The sequence below is a fragment of the Patagioenas fasciata genome, chromosome 17 (assembly GCF_037038585.1).
Source record: "Patagioenas fasciata isolate bPatFas1 chromosome 17, bPatFas1.hap1, whole genome shotgun sequence".
NCBI lineage: Eukaryota > Metazoa > Chordata > Aves > Columbiformes > Columbidae > Patagioenas > Patagioenas fasciata.
Window position 1 is genome coordinate 4,061,708 of NC_092536.1, and position 13,696 is coordinate 4,075,403.

At 39.4% G+C, this 13,696-nt stretch overlaps 1 protein-coding gene across 3 annotated transcripts in view; it reads right to left on the minus strand.

Moving 5' to 3' along the window:
* The window catches only part of ATP2A2 (ATPase sarcoplasmic/endoplasmic reticulum Ca2+ transporting 2), a 41,324-nt gene that overhangs the window by 2,480 nt on the left and 25,148 nt on the right, over window positions 1-13,696 (minus strand). The window contains exons 9-20 of one of the 3 annotated variants that reach the window (XR_010652453.2): window positions 12,336-12,424; window positions 10,581-10,683; window positions 9,925-10,056; window positions 9,714-9,836; window positions 9,363-9,581; window positions 8,347-8,682; window positions 7,877-8,097; window positions 6,643-6,845; window positions 5,809-5,894; window positions 5,286-5,419; window positions 4,141-4,258; window positions 2,492-4,028 (exon numbers count right to left, since the gene is read on the minus strand). Coding sequence is in view for 2 of the 3 variants with exons in the window: in XM_065851453.2 (XP_065707525.1) it covers window positions 3,759-4,028; window positions 4,141-4,258; window positions 5,286-5,419; window positions 5,809-5,894; window positions 6,643-6,845; window positions 7,877-8,097; window positions 8,347-8,682; window positions 9,363-9,581; window positions 9,714-9,836; window positions 9,925-10,056; window positions 10,581-10,683; window positions 12,336-12,424 (2,034 nt within the window). In the remaining variant the exon portion in view is untranslated. Of the gene's footprint in view, window positions 1-2,394; window positions 4,029-4,140; window positions 4,259-5,285; window positions 5,420-5,808; window positions 5,895-6,642; window positions 6,846-7,876; window positions 8,098-8,346; window positions 8,683-9,362; window positions 9,582-9,713; window positions 9,837-9,924; window positions 10,057-10,580; window positions 10,684-12,335; window positions 12,425-13,696 lie in introns of those variants that run through there. The other 2 variants (XM_065851454.2, XM_065851453.2) reach the window with 2 other exon arrangements.

Below are 13,696 nucleotides of genomic sequence, written 5' to 3' on the forward strand. Positions count from 1 at the left end.
GTGAGGACACTAAGGAATCCAGAAAACAGCAGAAATGAAAAAGCTCAGTGAGATGAGGGCAAAAAGAAATAAGAAATATAAAGTCATTTCCTAAAAATGGGGTGGAAGATAAAGCCTGGGTAACTTAAAGAGTTATTTCTGCTTAATAAGTGCTTCTATTTAAATATTCACCGGGCTAACACATTAGGAGAGGAGGTACCTGTTTCTATCCCCAGATGACACAAGTACAGTGGGGAACAAAGAAATTGGGAGTTTCAACTCTGCAATGTTGGCAAGTCTATTCCAAACTGAAAAGTCCTCTCTTGCCTTATCTAGACAAAAGGACTGGCAGCCGGAGAACGGCAGGATCTATACAGTGTGATTCTGTGTGTCATTAAGGACAAGCATTTTAGTTGACACACTTTCTTGCAGTGCACTGCACCTTGCACTGTATTTCTATAGTTTCTAGAATGAAAGAGTTGGCCATCAGCTCCCTCGTGCTGTTCTCGAGCAGCCTCCCGCAGCCGGCTCGACTGGAGGAGGGTTAAGCCCAGCTCGAAGATCACTGGGGATTTCAGGGCAGGCGGCTTCACTTACTGCTCCCGAGGAAGCTCATCACGGTAGGTCTCAACATTTGGCCAGTCCAGCCCACCCAAGGCTGGTATTGAGCACATAGCCGCAACACCCGGCAAACAGAAGTACTGAAAACACAGCAACAACTGCCACTGAACCAAAGATAAGTGCTGGTTTTAGGGAACCCTATTGCTCCATTTCTACAGGGAAAACTGGACAAGACTAGGGAGAAATGAAACAAAACAAACCCAGAGTATATTAAGATTGCTCGGGCTCTTCAGAAGCACCTTATAAAACCTGACTGTTCCATAACCTCAGGAGTTTGTAGGGACCGATGCTGCCCTATTCACCCACCAGCCAAAGGCCAACTCCAAGGAACACAAGGCTTTAACACAAGTGCTCCCAGACATCCAATATGAATGAGCTCTCAGATGTCAGCACTGAAATCCGACACAAGCAGTAAGATTCATCTTCAACATTGACAGAGACCCAACAGAGAAGTTGTTGAAGACTGAATTCTGCTTATTGACAGTCATTTTCCCCTTCAGCTTCTTAGAGACAGGGAGAAAGGGGGTATACAACAAGATTATTTGGCATAATAGACAGGAATTCATGGTGAGAGTCAGATACATTGCTTAAAACAAGACCAACACGATGCTCTGGAGGTTCATATAGAACCAGCATTCAGAGATTCAGTGGCATTCCTGCCCTGGAAAATGTTTGTCAATAATGCTGCGAGCACAGAGAACTAACTTGCTGGTATTTGTTTCCAACAAATAACACACTTTGATCTCAAGGAATTGTAAATCATGACCGATTCGTTTCCTGTTTCAAGAAATAGGGACAAATCTCATATATATTGCTCATTTATTATTGATACAGCAAATGGTTGGCGCTGGCCATTGGTTTTGTGGTATGCAAAAAAAAAAAAAAATCGTAGTTTGGCAAAGACAGGTTCTTCCACACTAAAAAGGGTGTTCAACAGGATTTAAATGCCTACAGTTCAGCAACACACCTACTACATCATCAGGCCCAGCTCCCCTACCTGAGTCTCTTCAGCATCAACTTAACCAAGTCATAGTTTATATAAACAGTGAGTATTCACAACACAGTGGAATTTCAGACAGGGTCTGTATATTTTGAGGTTAGCATCTATATCTGAAAGCTCAAAAACCTAGAGAATTATCTGTGCCCACTGGATTCCAGCTGGCACCAACAGAACATAGCTTTTAACTATCATTTTCCTCTCTGAGGAATCAAATCTGTTTGAATTTGGTTATTAAAGCAGACTAAGCCAGCACAAGATAACCCAGCACCTGCTTTGGCTACAAAGTCATAGTGACCCCAGGACAATTTTCCAAGACTATCCCGTTAAGCTGCGACTGTTGTCTTTTCATATGACCACTGTACAGAGTGTTTCCACTCACTGGAAAAAAAAGCAGCTGTTTTTGCAGAGAGCAGCACTGCAGACACCAGAGCCTGGGGAAGGGTGGGCAGCTCACAGGGCAGCCCCTATTGCAGAGCAGGAAAAAGCCTTGGAGTAAACCCGCACCTGACCACAAGTACCAGAGTGTTTTAGACACTAAACATTCATGTGAACAGCTGTTGCTGTCTTAAGTTACAGATTTGTCCAATTTTATCTCAAACTTAAGACCAAAAGCTGCAACATCTCGGGGCATTAAGGTCCCCGGGTGCTATGAAACAAGACCTAAAATACACTAAACCAAAAGCCAAGTGCTTTGCCTTTAGAATCAGTAATTTGAGCTTCAGACCACAACACAAGAGTCTAAAGTGGTGATAATAATGTAGCACAGCAGAGTTTGACAAAACACAGCATGGGAATGAAGTAAATTACTATTTATTCTTCAACATGTATACAGCATACGCTATTTTACAGCAAGTCACCACTGGCATGGTGAAATGGAAGAGAAATACTCACTTTAGTCGATGAAAGTTGGAAGGCATTGGAGAAAAACACCACAGTTAGGACTGTTAATGACTTACACGTTGTTGATACAGGACTGAATTTGAAAACATGCTTTAACATTTACCGTAATAATGAAGGTGGTTAGTGCCACATTAAAATAAAAATAGTTCTATACAATATGTTCAATTTGGTCATGTGCTATTTACAGATTTTACAAAAAACACACACGAGCTTGTTACTTCAAGTCAGGCTAACAACAGGCCAGCAGAGTAACTCCATGTATACAACTGATCATTAGTGCCCTAAGTGGAGGAAATCCAATTTCTGGCTATGCAGTGCAAGTTATTTTTCCAGGTCTCATTACAAGTTTTGATCTTAAGGGGGTGGTGAGGAAAAAAAAACCACAAGGATCCAACACACGTAAATAAGGTATTAAAACCCAACTTAAACCCTCTTTTGAATTAAAACGGATTTTGTTAAAAAAGGCTTTAGATTTAAGGAGACAGAAGTAGCCCTCCCTATCCCTGCATAATGGGCAACACCGGCAAACTAAGGTCTGTTACAATAAAATACAATAGACACTTAAATAAATAATCTTAAAAAAAACAACCCTATGTGTGTTGAGTATGGAAGAACCCCAGCAGGCTGCACCTGGAATGATGTTTTCTGCACGAGCAAGATTAGGCAAACCTCATACAGAAACTGGTGTAAACAAGGACAGTTAAGAACCGAGAGCAGGAAGAGTGGAAACCGAGAAGAAATCCTGACCGAGGCAGCAGGACTCGCTACCCAGCGCAGAAAGTTCTGCTGATGAGTAAAACCTGACTTTATGACAAATTAAGTTTGGATGACCATGCAGAAGACAAACAGTTACATGCTTTTTTAGTTTTAGACGACACACATTCATTCCCTAAAATCTGCTGCCAATTTAGTTTGATAGTGTCCGCTGGCTCAAAAAAGTTTCCTTTTTTTACATGATGAATAGACTATTGAACAGAACACTGTACATGCTTTTCATCTACAAAAAAATATTTGCATAAAATAGTGTTAGTTCTCTGTACATGTCAATGGACACTTTAACTGTGTATAAAAGAGGAATATATCGCCCCCACTGAAGTCAGAAAAAGCAAAAAAACCAAAATCTAGATTATGAAACCTCCATCACCGGCAAATATGTTCATGTGAAAATTCAGCAGAAATAGACAGTTGCTCTAAACAATAAAAAAAAAAAATTAAGTTAAACTTTTCCTTTGAATGTAAAACTTCGTCACCGTGTCAGTCAAGACCAGAACATATCACTAAAGTTAGTGTCTGTGCTGTAAAGCCAGATAACCAAGGGCATAGTAATGAACACAAACGGCCAGGAAACTCCTTCGGTGCATGCTGACAAAGAACACGGTTTGGTGGCAGGCCGCACACTATCTTTACCAGGTTCCAGGTAGTTACGGGCCACGTATTTAAGTGTTTCATCCAGCAGAATGACAGGTAGTGAGATTTTCAATACCATCAGCCATTGCGTGACATTCAAAGGTGTGATCTGGAAGATAATCTGAAAGAAAAGGCAAGCGTTACATCTTTTCTCCCCCTCCACCCCTTGCCTTAAGCTCCAGACGAGTTTTTGCTCTGTCTCCAAGTTGGGGAGGTGTAGGACGTGCACTTACTGGCAGTGGTTCCACGTAAAGGATGAGGAAGTGCAGTGACATTGACAAGCAAATTGCGCCCACCAGCCAGATGTTTTCCCAGGGGGGCATCCTCATCAAGGACTGATTTTCTGATAGACTGCAACAGAAACACAGTACATACTGTGTATGTAAAACACCAATTGGAAATTCAATGTATCAGAAAACTAGCTGGAAAGAAAAGCAGCATGGTGAGTCACAATTATCTCTCTCATGACAAAAAGATACCAAGATTTGGTCTATACATGTTACAACTTTAAACTACCTTGGAAGCCTGCTCAGCAAAGCAGTCACAGCTCAGCTTCGCATTTAATTTTAAAAGCTTTCGTGTGTCAGAGCTTTTTTCACCAAGATCTTGCCATCATCTCAATGGGACAGGTAAAGCAAAGACGGGCACAGCAACCTAAGGCAGAATCCTCCCCCATCTATCATGTGCCTGGGCACTCAGCACAGCTGCTTCTTCAAGGTTCACTCAAAGGCTGGTTGTGCGGAGGGTCAAGTACTTGCACCTTTTAAATGCTTGTTCTTTAATGCTGCTCTTCAGGTACAATCCACATTTAGGCTGTACTGTAGACAAGGCTGAGATCCAGAACATCAGATGTAGAGCAATATTCTTACTATGTAGGACTACGGCTGTACACTTGAAGTTTATTTGTTTTTAAATTAACTGACCTCTAAGCTATTTGAAGAAAAATACCCTTGACATTGTGCTATTTAGTGGTTTCCATTTATAATCTAACATTAATTGGCTAAATCCACACGCCCTTAGGGCAGGAAAAACTATTTTCCATATCTTCAGCATTCTTATTTTAGTTCTCCTTGGTATCACTTTATACCAACATAGGAGGGATAATCTGATTGATTAAGCTTAGATTAGAAATAATGGAAAATACTTCAGTTGTTCATGCTTAGTAAAATACCAGAGTGAATTGGCAGACTTAAAAATACACCTTATGATAATAGATCTCAAATGCTATCCAAGAGAGACATTTTATTTGCACCACCAGGATTCAGAAAGGAAATATGGCTCATTCTTCATTAGTTGAGCTGTCTATATGCTAAGCAAGAAATTGCACAAACCCCAGGATTTTGGATAAGCTTTGTTTTCGGTGTTTGGACATACAAACCTGTTGAGGGCATTGCACATCTCTATGGTGACAAGGACAGAAAGAGCCATTGTCATTGGATATGGAGATTCAAAAACCAGACAGTCGACACCGGAGAAGTCTGGGTTGTCCTCTTTGCACTGCAGAAAATGGCTCTAGAACAGAACAATGTGAACTCACTTCCACAGCTTGTTAACTTTTAAAATGTAAAGCAGGCAATTACGAAATAAGCAGTAAGTATGACGAAAACAAAACTTTATGATATGACTCCTAGTTTCAACTTTTGCTAGCTTTAGAAAAATCCCCATTAGTCTTTTACTTACGAGACAACAATTAGTCCTTCAAATTGTTTAGAAGCTCAGGTATCGCAGCTTTGAGCTTTAGCGTTAAGACTAATTAATCCTGATCAAGTTTTACATTAATGAAGTCTGAAAACATCTCATTATACAAATTTCATTAGCCTACTGTTATGCTACAGTCATATCAAGTATGACAGAAGCAGGTACCTCCCCTCTCCCCCCAAGACATTAAAGTGAGCAAATACCAGCTGATAAAAGGAAACTCTTGGACCACCATCAGCAGCAATAAACCACCAGGCAGCAGCACCCACTGTGGCAGCACCAACGTAACCTTTAAGAAAACAAAAGTGTTCTTTTCAGTGTTGTGAACTGTATGCAAGAGACCATCTCGCTTGCCACACTTGAACTTCTACCTCAAGACCTCCAGTACCGTAAAGAAAATACTGTAATTCACCTGTCTCATATGCAAAAAAAAAATCTGTTCCACCAGTTGTAACTTAAATAATCATTAAATATTGTACTCTTGGATAGATTCTAATATCTGCTTATGGAAGCTGATGGCTAGAACTGAAGGCAAACAAGGGTATCACTTGGAGAAAACAACCTGCAATTTCCTCCCCACACTCACCCCTCAGAAATGTACTTAAAGTAAAACCTCAGTGTTAATTAATGTAATATCTATGAAATCAGTTTGGAAAACTAAGGTGACAGCTTCTGGCATGAAGACAGTGTGCATTAGTTAAGTATCCACATAGATACTTATTCTAGCTCTACAGTACTACAGCTGTATTTGAAGTTTAAATCCACATCCATTGATTTCAAACTGATACTCCTTTACTGCCCCCAATTACAGTCAGGCCAGCAAACCTGTTGTGTCCTTCTACTTAAGCACAAAAATGCTAGTTTAGATACCACTGCCTGTAAACATGCAGAACAAAGCCTGAATCTCAAAATAAAGGAAGAACACCAGTTCCACAGAACATCTATTGCTAGCTCTCAAGATTTCAGCATACAAGGGAATTAGACAAACTGCTTTCAATCAAAGCTAAAAAACCCCCCCCCCCACTATTACTACTTACATCCAATAGCCAGGTAACGGAAGAAGAGCCATCCACTGATCAGCGGCTCTTTAGGGTTGCGTGGGGGCTTATTCATGATATCAAGATCAGGAGGATTAAAGCCCAGAGCAGTAGCAGGGAGACCATCTGTCACGAGGTTTACCCATAACAGCTGGACAGGAATTAGAGCTTCAGGAAAGCCCAGCGCAGCCGTCAAGAAGATACTGTAAAAAAAAGCCCACCGTAAGCTTAGTCTTGTGCATGTAAATAAAGCCTTTTAACATTTAAACCTAAGCCTGTAGCATCACTTCTGTCTTCTCATACACAGTTATCCATTTAATATCAAACAATTAGTCACATTCAGAAAACTGGAAACATATCCAATAGCAAACACTTCTAAACACTGGCATATAAGTTCTGAAGCATTATCATCATCTTGTAACTTTGGGAATTGAAGAGTTTCTACTTCAGCCTTACTTTTTTCCTCACTCTACTTGTCTGTATAAGTCAATACATAACAGCTTGCAGGCCACTTTCTAAAAGAGACTAAAACTCTTGCAGACATAACAGCATTTTAGCTCAAATGACTAAGCTTCATTTAGCCAGGTCACTGCTAGTCCCTGCAAAAATTTAATGAGAATGTAGCTTTCATGGCTCCAAGCCTGTGTGAATAAATAGAAGAGACACAGGGGCTGCAGCAAGTGCCATATGAAGGACAGCTTTCAAGTCTAAAAGACACAAGACAATTAGTGGTTTATATTTCTCTCTGGGAGAAAGTGCTTTGATATAAGCAACTGCTCAGAGGTCAATATGGACATTCTGTCACCAGAAGTGCATTTTGTGGCACTGGGTCACCATTCCTTCCAGAGACACAGAGAGCACAATCTTCTGTAACTTGAGGTTAAACAAACATCTAAGTTATATCAGTGGCTAAGTTATCTGAAATACCAGATCTTATAATGTTTTATTAGGGTTTCTATTTTCCTACTCTAGAAAATTATTCCAACCATAGAAATAATGGTAAAGCATTCAGCCATCTACTGGGCTAGAATATTAATATGCAACACGTGACTTTTGTGGTATGCTAAACTTCTCCAGTGAAGACCAGAAGCATGCAGAGTTCTACACAATCACAACCACCAATTACCTGGAGAACCTGTTTCTCTGGTTTTAGTGAGAAATACTGAAAGTAAATAAATAACTAAAGACTCCATCGTCACTATAGCTCATAGAAAAAAAACCACTTCAAACCTACCAAACAACTTCTCCAACATTGGAGGAGATCAAGTAACGGATGAACTGTTTCATGTTGTTATAAATCGCACGTCCTTCTTCCACAGCAGCTACAATAGTTGAGAAATTATCATCGGCTAAAACCATTTCAGAAGCAGTTTTAGCTACTGCAGTACCAGAACCCATAGCAATTCCAATTTCTGCTTTCTTCAATGCAGGGGCATCATTGACACCATCACCAGTCTAAAACAAGAATTTAAAGTTGAAAGAAAAATAAGGTGGGCACTTACATAAAGGATGAGAAGGGAATTTTGCACTGCGTGTGGTTTCGGATCTTTAAAAATCACTTAAGTTCCGAACTATTCCAAAGCTTTAAGTTCAGAAGAACACAGAAGTGGTGTTTCCCAGAATAAGGCATTAGTCCAACAAGGCATCAGTTGGGTTTTAACACAGCATGTATCTTTCAAACCAAGTAAAACTTCTATTACTCACCATAGCTGTAATCTCATCAAAAGACTGAAGAAACTCAACAATTTTGGATTTGTGGGAAGGCTCTACACGAGCAAAGCAACGGGCATGGTGACAAGCGTCTCTTTGGGCAGCAAGCGAGAGTTCGTCAAATTCACGACCGGTAAAGGCTTTTGTAGAAACATCTTCATCTTCCACAAAGATACCGATGCGACGGCAAATGGCTACCGCTGTGCCTTTATTGTCACCAGTAATCATAATAACTCTAATACCAGCTTGTTTGCACAGCTTTATAGATGAAGCTACTTCAATTCTGGGGGGATCCAGCATTCCCACGCAGCCAACGAAGGTCAAGTTGGTCTGAAAGAAGACAGCACAAAGTTCTAGTGCAAAATCCTCTCGACTTCTCATTTGACATCATTTCACATTTCAGTGTGGTGACATTTGTTTTCATTTGTTTTGGAAAACTGCAGAGTAGCCAATACGATAATCAGAAAACCCCTAAAGAAATCTTGCAGCTGAGCAACAGCCAACTGAAAACCACTAAAGCTGAAACCACAAATCAGTTTTTGGACTATTTTTTCAGAGTCAGTTTCTGAAAACAGTTTCAAGTGTTATGATCCCATGGACCTTATATATATAAATACAATTTGCAGGTGGGCTGTTTAACTGGACTTTTTCTTATACTTTTACCCAAGCAGCAACATGTATAATGGCCACCAAGAACACACAGAGTGGTGTGTGTTCGGTGGTTTTTTTTAAAGCCCAAAATAAACTGGGGAAATGAACTGGGAGTGACAGGTATCGTAAGGGACAAAACTTGGAGTCTTCTGTGGTTTAAGTTTCTCCCAAGAGACAGACAGTCTTCTCAATCCGAGCATTCCCTCCACGTGTGTGGCCAACTATTGTGTCTGACCTCAAAAATATCCAGAAAGAAAAATGCTCAGGTATCTTTCTCAGGGAAGAATCAAAGATACAGAGTCACCATCCTCCAGTCTAGGAGAGAGATAAATGTCAAAAGAATATTTTACTAAACTTACCTCATAGTTAATGAAATTTGAGGAGTCCTCAAGATTCATTTCCTCTTTTCTGGGTGGATTGTCATGGGTCGCCAGAGCCAAGCAACGCAATGTGTCTCTACCAGTCCCCCATTCCCTAATAACAGACATGATTTTCTGCTTAATTCCTGAGGTTAATGGTAGTTTAGCGTTTCCCACACGGACATGCGTACATCTGTCAATTACACCTTCAGGAGCGCCCTGCAGAGGAAAAAAAAATTAGCTTAATAAACTCCTTCCCAATACCATATTTAAAATATGTTGTGAGTTTTTTAGTATTGTGCTACCTTTGTAGCCATTTCATAACTAAACTTTCTCAAGTGAGGAACTGACCTTAACGAACATCTTACTCATGGATGTGCGGCTTGGTTTGTTCGGTGTGCAATAGACAGACATAGACTTTCTGTCTCTTGAGAATTCCAGAGTGAACTCTTTCTTCATGAGTTGTTTTATCACCTTATTAAAAAAAGGCATAAAAATGCATTTAGATAATGCGTACCACAAAACTCACTCCCCAATGAATTCCAGATAAAAGAGTACTGACCGAGTTGCAAGCATTTGCACGTTCAATTCTAGAAAGTCCTTTCAAGTCTGTGTCAAATACATTCATCTTTTCAACCAGACAAGTAAGCGCTGTTTCTGTGGCTTCACCAACTTTTTCGTATACTCCTTTAGCCTTTAGTTAACACAAAGCAAAGAAAAACACCAGAGTTAACTTTACACCTCACCTGCAACCTACCAGAAACAAAAGTTCAAGTTTCACAATGGGGAAAAAAAGCTTAACAAGACTTACTATGGCTTATGAAACACGCAAAACTATTTTTAAAAAGCATCTTTCAAGAGTATGATTTGTAGGACATGTCAAGCCTTTACTCTCAAGACCAGCAGAAAAAGATGTTGGCACTTTATCATCAAGTATTTAAGTCATTATGAGACGTAGTGACCCTACAAAGGCGAGGCAAAGAAACAGAGCAGCAGTGCATTCTGCACACCAAGAGATTTCCAAGTTCTAGATTACACTTGCTGCCTGGCTTCAGATTTCTCAGTGTTCAACAAACAAGCCAATCCCAGAATGAACACTTCAGAAGATCTAAACACTCTTCTCTTTGACTTTCTAGTCAAGGGATTTATCACTGAAAGGTATTACACAGACATTTATCTCATTCTCACACCCTCTTCTGTTGCAGAACATGTACTTACTTCATTGTAATCCAAAGAGGAATCATTACAGAGTGCACAGATCGTCGCAAGTTCCACAAGGCCATCATACTGGCTACATTTAATAAGTTTGTCATCTTTATGCCTTTCCAAAAGAAGAAAGGTGGGAGATTTAAGTTAGTTATTTAGTATCAGCATCTCACCTTTTCCCTTTCTTTAATCCATCCCTTTACTGTATTTCCATTTAGTACAATGTTATTATTTACAGACTTGGGACTACAGAACCAGAAGTTGTTGAGAAAAGCAGGTTTGATAAAGGTGAGTTCTGAAGTTTAGATCAGAGAGTCATGAACGGAATTACATGATTATCAATGAAATCACCATCTGAATGACAAAACCTTATTTCCTCCAGTGATAGTCATACACTTCTGCATAAAGCACTTTTTTCTTAAAGTTTCAAGCTCAATTAGCTAAAGCTGCATTAACTTGAAGGTCAAATGCACTCTGCTGTGGTTCTCAGTAGTTATCATTAGTTTCCTTATTTATTATTTTAAATTCTGAATCCATCTCAGGGAAAAGTTGTATCAAATCCTTTAAGAGTAAAGTAAAAAATTATCAATATATTGCAAAAATGCCTAATGGTTGTGAAACAGAGTAGGCTGCCTATAGAGCTGTGGAAGACAACATTATCTGGAGTTCGAGTACAAAGGAACATCTGTCAGGACGTTCGTATCTAGAGCAGGTCCTGCCTTGGGGCAGAGCAATGGACCCAACCGCCTCTTAGGGTCCTCAGACTTTATTTTTCAGTGCCAGTTTACAATCCAAGGTGAAGTCAGTCACATTAAAGTCCCCAACTTTAAAAAAAGCCATCCATAAATGCCAAAATACATCAGCCCTCAAGGTTTGAGAACTCAGCTATTTGTTTCCTTATGCTCCAATAACAGCCTTTCTGTGGTAATTTCCCTTCACAGAATGTTCTTTATGTACGTGAATGAAGCGCAATTAACATGCTTATTCACATTTCCCCAATTCCAGCAAGTAAAAATAGAACATTAACATGCATTGATGACTGTCTTCTTATACTCGACATCTGTCACCACACTATATTTTATTATTTTGTTTACCTAGAGCTCTTGTGAGACTAGCTAAAGCATAGTAGTCAGATGCCTTACAAGATCCAGAATGTCACCTTGCCTAAGAAAATGCCATCTCCTGAAATGAAAGCATAAGCTTTTGATAGCAATTAGCTTTGAAACAAAAGAGAATTGAGGAATTAAGATTTCCAGCTGCTGAGAACTCTGTGGTCTTAACTGCTACGAAAATTAAATAGAGAGTGGTGAAGATTGCATGGAGCCAAAGGCGCAGATGGGAAAATCCGCAAGGTTGAGATGTTCACAACAACTGAATCTTCATTCAACTTCATACATAGTAGAATTCTATTCGGCAAGTAAAACCAAAGTGATCACTCACTCTGAAGCATTGGGATAGTTAATCTTAGTCCAGTAAGATTTTAGTACAATAAATCCTCTCAGCCTATCCCTAATTTATTTTTAGGTTATCAAAGGAACACTGCAATATTGGAGACTGTATTAAGTGAGTGTCATTATGGTTTACTTGTCTAGAATTTAACTTCCTTTTACTGTTAATTACTTCTCCCCCCTAGCCCTTCAGTTTGCATTCTCACCGGTTGAGCTTTCATTTATTATCACTATTGAATATTACATGCGTCACTTTTCAAGCCTAAAGTAACAGTCTGTGCATAAACAGACAAATATTTAACTTCAATGAAACACTTACACTTCTCCCATGGGAGCATACGTTGAGCCAGTTACAGTAAATTCATTCAGGGAACAGCTATCTCCTTCTATTCTCTCCAGGATAAACATCTGAAATTAGAGTTAGAAGTGTTACTACCTTTGAACAATAATTAATGCAAGAGATGTAAACAGGCCTTAAGCAAGCAGGTATAAGAGGCAAGTTCAGGTTGAATAAACAAACTAAACAAAACCAGATAGAATACTCTGAACTTTGGTCCCATATATATTTGAACAGGTCCCTATGCTGAAGCACGAAGCACAGAAAACAGCACTTCTTAACAAATCTAATTTGAAAACTATCTACACAAATCTATCAAAGAGTTGAAAACCACAAACTATGTACACTTAACTTCATCTGCTTGACAATCGTGAGTATACTCAAGCTCTTCCTAAGATCCAGACTTGTGAAAACTGTTTCGTGTCCTGGTTTTCTGGTTATAAATCACTTTGCCATCCAGTACACTGGTAGTTTAGAAACATTCAGACAGCTCCACTGTCCTACTAGCACAGGTTGAAATGTCATTTTCAAATAAAGACAACAATTGGAAGGATGCAGTTGCATCCTACAAGACACCTGCATCTCAGTCTTTCCTTTGTTTCCATTTCCTTTCTAGCAGAGCTGGAGGCAGAACCAAATCTTGGAAGATGAAGATTAAAACCATAGTGTTTGAAGCTGTCATACTCTTACCATGATTTGCTAGAGTGGTAGTAGGGAAGAAAATTTCCCACTGATAATTTATCTTAATGGAACTTCTTACCCTTCGCTTAGTAAAAGCCATTTTGTCACATCACATTTTAGCAATATCTTAATTCCTCCTCATTGTGCTGCCTTATGTTTTAGGAAAGCACCTTCGCAAACTATGGCCTATTAGTTATTCCACAATTGATATGCATCAGTGTCTGGAGACGCTATAATCTTTAAAGTGATTTTAAAAATCAAAAAGCTAGACAAGCTGATAAATTAAAAGCCCACAAAGCAAAGCGCATTCTCAGAGGGAGATACCACAGGAGGACTTTAATATAATCCCTCAAGTCTCCTCCTAAAGCAGCATCATTTCTGACTGAAACACTTTCCTTTGGATGCTCCAGAGTTACTACTTAACATGGAAACTAACACTACAAGTGGAATTACTGTTGTAAACCAGACTTCTTAAAAAGCTAAGCAAACTCTGCCTAGAGTGAAACAAGAATAAGCATATTGTTTACAGGTATTAGGATTTTCCTGTGTTTTGCAAAATCTTGCAATTAAAGTAATTCTGTAGCTGTCAGAGATTAACAAGGAACCAAGTAAGTTGTACTGCACAAGCTCTAAAACATTTAGTCCTCTAAATATAAGGACTA